Source organism: Poecilia reticulata, chromosome 17 (assembly GCF_904066995.2).
Source record: "Poecilia reticulata chromosome 17, P_reticulata-male-v2, whole genome shotgun sequence".
NCBI classification, from domain to species: domain Eukaryota; kingdom Metazoa; phylum Chordata; class Actinopteri; order Cyprinodontiformes; family Poeciliidae; genus Poecilia; species Poecilia reticulata.
The window spans coordinates 12,298,178-12,308,598 of record NC_088846.1 but is presented as its reverse complement, the minus strand read 5'-3'; the positions used below and the strand labels follow the sequence as shown (position 1 = coordinate 12,308,598).

The 10,421-nt window shown below is 40.4% G+C and overlaps 1 protein-coding gene across 1 annotated transcript; it reads right to left on the bottom strand.

The window, feature by feature from the left end:
* Positions 1–2,573: 2,573 nt before the first annotated feature.
* LOC103479269 (C2 calcium-dependent domain-containing protein 4C-like) lies at positions 2,574–5,455 on the bottom strand. The gene is made up of 3 exons (XM_008433622.3): positions 5,220–5,455; positions 3,740–4,497; positions 2,574–3,638 (listed from the first exon to the last, which is right to left on the bottom strand). Exons 2-3 carry the CDS (start codon positions 4,469–4,471, stop codon positions 3,087–3,089), a joined length of 1,284 nt encoding a protein of 427 aa, XP_008431844.2. The 5' UTR covers positions 4,472–4,497; positions 5,220–5,455; the 3' UTR covers positions 2,574–3,086.
* Positions 5,456–10,421: the final 4,966 nt, after the last annotated feature.

Below are 10,421 nucleotides of genomic sequence, written 5' to 3'. Positions count from 1 at the left end.
GGTGGCAATAAAAGCAGTTGAGACAAAATGCTAAAGAAATTATCATTTGCTTCTGAAACTAAATATTGTTGAAAAGCACCAATAAAACCTTCCTTTAATCATGAGTTTAATCCATGAACCAAACGTCTCAGAAGCCATGTTGAGTTGACAATCCCATTCCCAAAATTAAGCGACTTTTTTGAGCATAGCAGCTTACAGCTGCTGCAGTCAGTGCTATAAACAACTAAATATTTAGCTCTAGTTCTAATTTACACAACCAGGGCATGATTGCAATACTGTAAGGTGTCGAGATGCCAGTGTATGTCCTCCTGGGAAAATGTTCCTTTTCTGAAGATTTCTATAATTCTACCTTGCTTGATTTACAGCCCATGCTCTTTTGAATAAAAATACTGTTGCACACCATGACTCCCTGTATTGCTCTCAAGGACCTGCTCTGTTGAAACTGCGGGAGGCTGAATGCCATCGCTTTAAAAAACTGATGGAGTCCAGTTTGCTTTGTAACTTTTATCTGAATGTTTGGGCTTGCATAATATAAACCGTTAGTAAAAATACAACAACCATTGGAGATACATAACAAACCATATGTTTTAGAACCTGATAAAAGAAACACATTTTTACTAAAGCTGAAATATTACAGAAAAACTCTCACTGCTACATTTGTATACAATTTTTTAATTGTTATTTTTGCTTAAATAGGCAAATTTTCTCCAAAATATAAGATAAACCTGCTGATTTCAGTAGATTTGATAGAAGGTGCAACTTTAGCATTCATACCACAGCTTTCTGTTTTTGTGATCAGAAAAATATATCCATACATCCCAAATTGTCTTTCTGGTAAGAAAAAAAAAAGTTTTAGTACTACTTTATCTGCTCAACAATATATGATACATATATATATATGAAAATTACAGAAAATCAAAAAGTAAAAAATGTGGAAAATAAAAGTATCAATAATGTTATGTGTGGCAGAAAACTAACACTGCACAACATTCTGAAAACACAATTTCTATTTGTTGAAATTGTTGCCAGAGCATTTCTGATGTTATGGGGAAGCTTTTCTTCAGCAGGAACAAATTCCCAGTTATAGGAATAGGATGATGGATGAAGAAAAAGACAAAACAATGGAAGAAAAAGCTTTTCACGGCAGCAAAAAAACTTGAGACTGGGTTGAAGTTTCGCCTTCCAGCAAATCAGGGACCCATACAGAACGAGAGCCATAAAATGGTCTAAATCAAAGTCTCAATATATGATGCTCACTGACATTTTCCATCTTTTCTGCCTGAGCTGGAGTTGTTTTACAAAGACGGCAGGGTGAATAGTTTCAGAGACTTTCAGCTGTGGTAGCAACGAAAGCTTGCTCTATAGTATTTACTCAGGTAGAAATGAAAGCCACACATTGAAATTTGTAAAATTTATTTTATTCATGGCGTCCATCGTTTTTCCATATCTGTTTGTCCATGACAGACTGGTTTCTGTCCTCAGGTCAGGATTCAAACCCAGGATTTTCTTGTTGCAAGGCAGCAAGTGTTAACTGCTCCTCCAAGATGTCCTAATTGTTCCAGTATCTATCTATATTCTTTGAACTCCCAGTTGCAGGTGCCATCAAGCTCACTAAAAGCAATTCTGTTTCAAATTATTTTGAGCCGTATCTCAGCAAAGTTTTTACGTTCCTAGTGCACAAGCTCTCTCTCTCGCACTTTACATCACAAAACTTTGAACTACAGTCGAAAAGATTGTATTTCTCCCGTTTTATCCTTTTGCTCTCCAGTCTGTAGGAAATTAAGCTCCTTCAGAGTCACAGACGAACATGTCCCAAATGGGTGCTTGTTGAGACTTATTTCTGTACTTCAGAAGTTAATGGAGTTGGTGAAACATCACCCCAGGGGCAGAAGCCTGAAATGCTCTGAAAGTCAATTTTTACTTTTTTTAAAAATGTGATTTCTTTCCCACCTCTGTCCCAGGGTTGTAATGTCTTTGTGGGCCATAAAATATCAAGATGTCCAATTAACCTCACACAAGGCAAGTAAAATGGCTTGAATTGCTTATTAATATTTCAAAGCTCTCAACATGTCATTTTGCTCTTTCACCAGCAGAGGACGCATGACGCCCACATTAGCACAATGTTCTGTGTTGCTCTGCATGGATCAGTCTGTACATGTGGTGTACGGGAACAAATAGATTTCCATTTATCAACTGAAATGCTAGGGACATCAGTCTGTGTAGATTAATTATCGTCTAAGCAGGATGTTCTGTGTGATTGCCGCCTTTATCATCAGTTTAAAACTCACTAGAGGAATGCCTGAATTGGATGTGTGGATTTAAAATTAAACAGGGAGTTTGGGCGCTCAAAGAGACAATATTGTTTGTGGAGAACCACTAAAAAGCCCCACCAAATGACACCCAGAGTTTGCAAGTCTCAGAGGACGCAGCCTCTGTTCGCGAAAACAGGAAGCTTTTGTTGGCGCAAAAAGAGGATTTTGAACCATTGTTAATGTCCTTCATTGGTCCTTAGAAATGACAAAATGAGAAGAGATAATGTTGCAAATTGGAATAAAAAAAAAATCATCTTGTCGTATTTTTAGTGTGCTCTTTATTGGTAAGTTCTGGAACTTCTCACATTGCACCAGTCATATTTACAATAGGAGTCTTTCAAATCCAGTCTTTCAAGTACACGAAGGCATGTATCATTTGCACAGTGACATGCAAAACTTTTGCACGCAATAATAGAGTAGATTTATTACAAAAATACAACTTCAAGTTAGACATGTGAACCGAGAAGAGCTACATCAGAACGGGGCAACACCTTTTTGGAACGTCAGCGTGTCAAGAAAAATACACAAACACCGCTCTGCCATTCACAATGCTCACATACCAGCAAGCACTTAAAGTATGTCTGCGTGTCTCTGTTTAAGCTTAACTAGTCGTGACAAGAGGGACTCTGTCGACACACACAACACCGTGTGCAAGATGCAGCTCCCTGGTCATTGGTATGCTGCTTCTTGCCCAGTATCCGGAAGGGTGGGATGAAAAGGTCGGCGGAGGGGAGGCGAGCCGCTCGCTTTCACTGGAGCCTTGACAAGGTCTCCCTAGAGGTTTGCGAGCAGCTCACTCAGCAGCACCTCCCTCTCACCCAGAAGCACATCTCTCTTCAGACTGGTTCCTTTGTTCACAACCTTTATCTTCATGGCCAGATTCTTCACTTGTGCCTGGGGCAATGCATCGAAAAAAAAGTCTTCATTGAACACCGGGTTCCTGCTGTTCTTGATGATGGTGCTCCGTTGTTTCTGCTGCTTGCCGGGGTTCAGGTAGAGCGCCACACAGCAGTTAATGCTTTTCAGGTCCGTCTGCCTGTTGTAGAGGGCCTCCGCGGCGAGCACGCGCACCCTTAGCCGGGCGGCTTCGGGGTCGTAGTGGGTGCTCAGCCTCAGGGTGCCCCCCTTGTGGAGGTTGATGGTATGCTCACGCTGCAGGAGATCCGAGGCTGCTGCCCTGGAGCTGCCGGCTTTGGCTCCTCGGAAGGCAGGAGAGGGGGGGCAGCGCGTGCGGCGCCGCTGCATGTTGGGGCTGTTGTCGGCGGAGCTGCATTCGTCAGTGGAGAGAGAACTGTGGCGAGCCAGGGAGCGTCTTGCACGAGATACCTTTGGGGGGGCAAATGAAAAAGCAGCAGGTAAATATACGAAGGATTTACTTCTAGCTCAGATAATCTTATCATCTGACTAAAACAAGCAGAAGTGATCACCTTGGCCTGCGTTTCCTGGGTTATAGATCGAAGTAGGGAAGCAGACCTGGAGAGGAGGGGGGAGTTGAATGGGGAAGACTCAGCGGATGAGCAGGTGTCGCTCTCTCCTCCACTGAAGTAGCGATAAGGATTGGGGTCAGCTGGGGCCAGCAGAGTCCCCCCTTGGGAGCGCCTCTGGGAGCTTGGAGAGTTGAGGGGGCTGTTGGGATCACTGTGGAACAGGCTTTCCTTGCGTCTAGTGTGAGGAGATTCTACCAAGGTGGAGAAGCCATAGGAGGTCTGAGCTTTAGGGACGTACGGCAAAGACATCGCAGTCTGCGACTGGGGGTCAGCGTTGGTATTAACGTCCGCAGCGTGCTTGTCCATTGTCCCGGCGCCCGGCTCGTCTGCACTCTCTATCTGGATGATGTGACGGTTGGCAGACTTTTGCAGGTTGCGGGAGAACAGGCGAGGGCTGCAGATGCCCTTGCTGCTCCGGGCTCGGGGGCTCTGGCTGCAGATAGCGTTGTCAGAGGAGGAGGGTCTCAGATTGATGCGAGGCTTGGGCTCTGGGCTGGTAGACTCCTCAGGGGGGCAGCAGATGAGTTTGGGGGGGATGAAGAAATCAGGGATCCTTTCGGGGGTCAGCACATTGGCATAAACAGCAACGGGAATGGCCTCCGTCGTCTGCGGGGGCTGGGAATGAGTCCCACTGCTCTCCACAGAGCTGCGCAGCTTCTCCAGCAACCACATGCCCACTCAGATGCTTCAGCTCACGGCTTAGCGATGGAGACAGAGAAGACAACAAATGAAACCGAAGCAGACAAAAATATCAGAGTAATTTTAATGCGTTCCAATAAAGAAATAATAAAAAATTATAAATTTTTATGGATATATAAATATATTTATGGAGAAACATATATATATATATATATATATATATATATATATATAGTTATTGTTACTATTATGAAAAATGAACTGTTAACTAATTCTAAATATGAATTAAAAACATGTTTTTACAAAACAAAGAAATCTTTGGCTTGTTTATAAAATATATATAAAATGATACATAATTTTTTTCATTAATATTAATATATAGATACTTGCACTACTTGACAGAAAATAATACTAATATTGCATGTGTTTCGTTACTGCATGTTGGTTTTAAAAGCTGAAATACAAAGCTCTTAATCTGAAAACGATGAACGAAATAAACACTAAAGCGAGAAAATTACTTTTTTTTTTGTACTTCAGTTAAACGTGAGAAAACCAAGCAACAATAATACACGAGCTCAAATGTATTCACTGCAGAGCGAGTGACAGTTTTTATTCGCTTGAAACGAATATTTTCTTTCAAGTAAACTGCTTTAGGCATCGCGAATGTGTCTGACGAAATTAGATGCTGGAAATAAAAAGAGCATTTGCCTGTCTAAATAACTTTTCCTGTCGCCCAAATCCACATAAAGTGTCTTAGCTGCACTTTAGGAAACAAACCCACCTGTTGCTGGTAAACTCTTTGCTGATCAAAACAATAAAGCGCTCGTCGCAGCCTCTCCAAGCTCTCCGTGCGTAAAACAGGGTTTTTCCAGCCTGTTGAAGCGCGCTCCTCAACGCTCGCCAGCGGGAAAGAGGGGGGGAATGCCAGATCAGGCACCCTCTTTATATGACGAGGTCTGTGACTCCTGAGCCAATGAGAAGATTGTAAAGCCTTCCCATTACACTAACCACAAAACTGTTCTCAGCGCAGGAATGCTCGCAAAGGGAGTGGGACTTCAGCTGCTGCAAAATGACTTGCGTTTTTTGTTTTCATATTCCGTATATTTGGAGAGAAATCACCCCAACTTAATTGGGTTTGGTGATTTTTTTGTTTTGTTCTTATTTTTTGTTTAAGAGTGCAATTTTATACTAGAGAGATCCAATCAACATACCATATTATTGGACTCCCGGCTTGCAAACTGATTATGTAAAGAAACAATCTGTTGTGACTTACCCGCCATCTCTGCTCATTTCACCATTTACATGAGAAGCTCTTATATATTGATTAGTTTGTTTTTTCCACACAAGAAACAAAATGCAAACAGAGTGGTGAAATTTGTCAAGTCGAAATAATTAAAAAAAAAAACTTTTTCAAATGTTATCAAGCGTGGCATGCATTTATATTTCTCATTCGAAGTCTAAAATGTTTTATTTTTGGCTACCCTTGCAGCAGCTAGTTTTTTGTTTAGCTTTTGCACATCTGAAGACTGAAATATTTCCTCGGTCTTCATTTCCAACAAGCCCAAACTTACTCAAACTAGACCGAGAGCATCTGCACAGCAGTTTTCATATCTTGCCACTAGTTCTCAGTTGGCTTTGAGTTTGGACCTTAGCCAGCCCACGGCATCAATGAGATTTGATCAAAAACCCCTTCAGTTGCATCTCTGGCTGTATGTTTAAGGTTGTCGTCCCCAGTCAGAAAGAACTGAGAACCTCTGCCAATTTTCTTTTTCTCAGTTCCCAATGAGATTAACTCACAGTTGGAGTTTCACAGGGTGCTTTGATTCTAAACCATTGCATTGCCGCTTTTGATTGCATGTTTAAGATTGGTGCTGTGGTGGAAGGTGAAATTCCATCTCGGTCTCAAGCCTTCTGCAGCCTCCAACAGTTTTATTTGTAAGGATTTTCTCAAAGTAAGTGCATCCATCTCCACATTAACACGGTCCATAGTCCTATTAGAAAAGAACCTACGCTCCACACCAATAGATGTGGGTTTCCACTTTGCAAAACATTTGGAAAAGCATTCATCATTCTCCTTCCGATTCACAGTTATGTGCTAGTTTGAAATGGTCCATCACATAAGACCCCCAATTCACAAGTTGGAATACTTTTGCTAAGTACTTTAAATGTTAAATACGTCTACTAAAATTTGCAAACTGCTTTGATCAGCTTGCTTTGCAACAAAAAACAAAATGTAACAATATCTCTGTTAAAGTTCCTACAGTTGTTTTCAGATATTCCTGGCTGTTTTCATGAAATCCCACAGTTTATCCACAAATCTTCCAGTCGCCGACACGCTGCTGACTTTGATATTCTGCCAGAGTGTGTCCCACGTGAGTCCTTGGATCTCCAGACCCCGCTGTTCTTTGTGCAAAAAAAAAGAAAACTGTGACAAATACCTGTATAAAAAGTTGTCTTCTGCAAACTCTGGAACTGTCTCCCCGCTGATTTCGAAGGCGGTGCATTAAAAGTTATTTTTAAGCCAGGGAACATATTTTCCTGCATTAATGTTAGAGCCACAAGAGATTGCTGCTGAAATCATTGGGTTACCCAACAGACTTTCTGTAAAAGTTCAGAGAGGAAGCAGCCAGATGGGGGGTAATTTACAGTCTCACACGGTTTAATAAAAGCACCTTTTGTAAATAGGATTTTTTTTTTCTTGTGAGATGATTTAAAATAGTTTACATATATATTTTTTTGTCCTATCCATTCAGAAAGATGCACTGACAAAATAGTTCACAGTGCAAGGGGCACAAACAAAGAAAACGTAGCTTTAGGTGGTGAATTTTCATTGTCTTCAATCTTCAGCCGGTTTCTGCTCGGAGCAGGCCAAAAACGCATTCAGCCCACAGACTGTGTTGCCAGGTGTTAAACACGGAGGTGGATCTGTCATGGTAGGAGCAGCCATCTCGTAGGAGTAACTTGGACCAGTCAGCGTTCCACAAAACATTTTAAACAGGGCCAAAAAATGTGAAGGCAACCTACAGAACTAGAATTTAATAATTTAGGACTAAAATCCTCCTGTCCCAAAGTCTACTGATAAGGTTCCTCCTCGCTGATTGGATCACAGGAGGAGAGTGTGGAACGTCGTCATTGCTGGTATTGCAACGTGTTCCCCTATGTGTTTTAAATGTGGAGAAGTTATGCTTTGCACAGGGTTTCATTCAACTTAAACTTTTTTTAATTTGTCAATTTTTAAACTATAAACTTTAACGGATGGAATTGGATTCTATCAGATAAACCAACATACAATAGCGCATAACTGTGAAGTGCAAGGAAAAATATGAAGTGTTTTCTTATTTATTTATTTACAAATATCTAAAAGTGTGCTCATTTCTTTGTTGAGCCACCTTTTACAACGGTTTAAGCTTCATGCATTTTGGTATAGGTCTCAGATGGTAACTTGAGTTACACGATTGGACTCCAGTACCACTAAATCTAGAGAAACAGAAACTTCAAACTTGACTGACTTGTGCTTTAAAGAGTCAAAACTTGACTCAAACTCGTCTTCTGAGATTCTGTTATCAGCACCACATTTATCTCAATCAATAAAAGCGAAAGCAAGTCGCTTGGCGCCGACCACAACAGACAGGAAAGGCACTGTATGCATGCATTTTCCTTTGAAAGGATGTGTTAGCTTATGAGTCTCGGACATTCATGGATGAAAATGCATCAACTGATCATAAAAATCTGTTCATGGAATAACATTAATAACAATCACATGGGTATATATCAAGTTAAATATGTTAAATTATTGTGGGTCAGTTCAGAAAATAGAATTAATTTACCTCTGGCATCATCTTTGCTTGCTGTGAAGTTAGCTGCAACACTACGCACATTCTATAAAACCATGAAGACCAGAAAGAGTGAGAAGGCATACTTTCTGGAAAACCTTGTGCTCATGTTGCACCAAAAAGTGAATTTTTTGCATTAGATTTGTTGTCAGAATGCATCCCAAAAAATGTCCACATGGTGCAGTTCAACGAGTTATTGCTGATTTTCAATTTCAAACCTATGTAAGACATTTCGCAGAGGAAGACGCAAAGGTAAGAGTCAATAATGAAATTCCCAGAAACATTTAATTAAAATGTAATTCATACAAACAACTGTGGAGTTAAATAACATTTAAAAATGTAGAATTGTGCAAACTGTGCAAGATCTAAAAAAAAAGAGAAAGATAAAGACGTTATAAAATGGTGTAAAAATGATTAAAAATATTTTAATACAGTATTGTGTGTGTGTGTGTGTGTGCGTGTGTGTGTGTGTGTGTGTGTGTGTGGGTGTGTGTGTGTGTGTGTGTGTGCGTGTGTGTGTGTGTGTGTGTGTGTGTGTGTGTGTGTGTGTGTGTGTGTGTGTGTGTGTGTGTGTGTGTGTGTGTGTGTGTGTGTGCGTGTACGCGTGTGTGTGTGTGTGTGCGTGCGGGAAACTGAGAGATTAAATCATGTTTATCAGTCTTATGGCCTGTGGGAAGAAAGTGTTGCACATTTTGTGTGTCTTTGCTCTAAAGGAGCGATGTTTCTTGCCAGATGGCAGAAGATCAAACAATCCAGGAGCTTGAAGCAGTCAAGTTATTTATTTTATGCTTTGTTTGGTACTGTTTAATTAGTTGTAGTTCAAACTCATTGTTGATTTAGCTACTACAGGTCACACGTCTTTAAGCTCTGCTAAGTTCAGCTTCAAAGGTTTCTTCATAAAATAACATGAAAGTCGAGAGAAATAATCATTTCCACAGCAGGACTACAAGTGAGTGAGTAATGACAACTGGATGGATTGGACCTAAAGTCAATTGTCTTCTGGGTCTCCATTAAGATCTGTGCAATGTCGCTGTTAAACCACATGACCTTCACTTCCACTTTATAGCCTGTTTTTATAGTCACAGCTGTTTAAATATAAAATGTATACATTTTACATACCGTATTTTTCGGACAATAAACCGCTACTTTTTCCCCCACGCTTTGAGCCATGCGGCTTTTAGCCCGGTGAGGCTTTTCTGTGGATTTTTCTTCAACCACCAGGGGGCTCTTTAGTAGGAAGTGAATCATTGGAAGTGAAAATTGGAAATCAAAGAAGAAAGCGCTGATTTTCATTTAGAACAAGCACATGCTAGCAGCAGGCACGACGGAGAAATGTCTTCAAACTCATACCCCCTCATCATGGAAACCACACGAAGAAGTTCATATGATTCTGCTTTTAAGTTGAAGCTGCACATAAGCTCGGCATGAACGAATCCATGGAGACGCAGGGCTGCGACCTTAATAGCAAATTTATTAAGGATGAAGTCCTCTGCTGCCTCCTTGTGGAAAACCGAGAGCGGCCGAGATACCAGCGGCTTATACCCCGGTGCGGCTTACAGTATATACCAATGTACATTTCCTTTTTTTTCATTTTTTTTTTTCAAAAAATATTTAAATGCGGTTTATAGTCCTGAAAATACGTTTTTTTTAATATATTCTTCTATTATCAAAAGCACAACATAGAGAAAAAGTAGTGGGCTAAGGACACAGCCTTGGGAGCTCCCATACCAATTGTAACACTTTATGAGATCATGGTACCAACCCAAAAGTTTTAAATGCAATTACAGAAATGGGAGTCTACTGAGGTATGCCTAATTTTTTTTGGGAGCAATCGATGATAAAATTAATTATATTTTTGCACCATTGCGTAAGATGAAGGTTTTCTGTTCAGTTCCATGGAAATTGTGTATGCCATCAATTGTGTAATCTCTGGTGGCTTGAGAAATTTCAATGTTGGATTAACATTTGTAATTTAGGAAATGCTCAAAATGTCATGTCTGAGAGTCGATGCTTTCACGATCTAATTGTTTATTTTCTCAGTTTAAGGAGATTTTCAAATAGTAACATTTTACTTGAGGACATATTACAATTTCTGCTTGTGCAAATAAAAGTAACAGAATAAACGTAAAAAATATACACGATGTGATCGC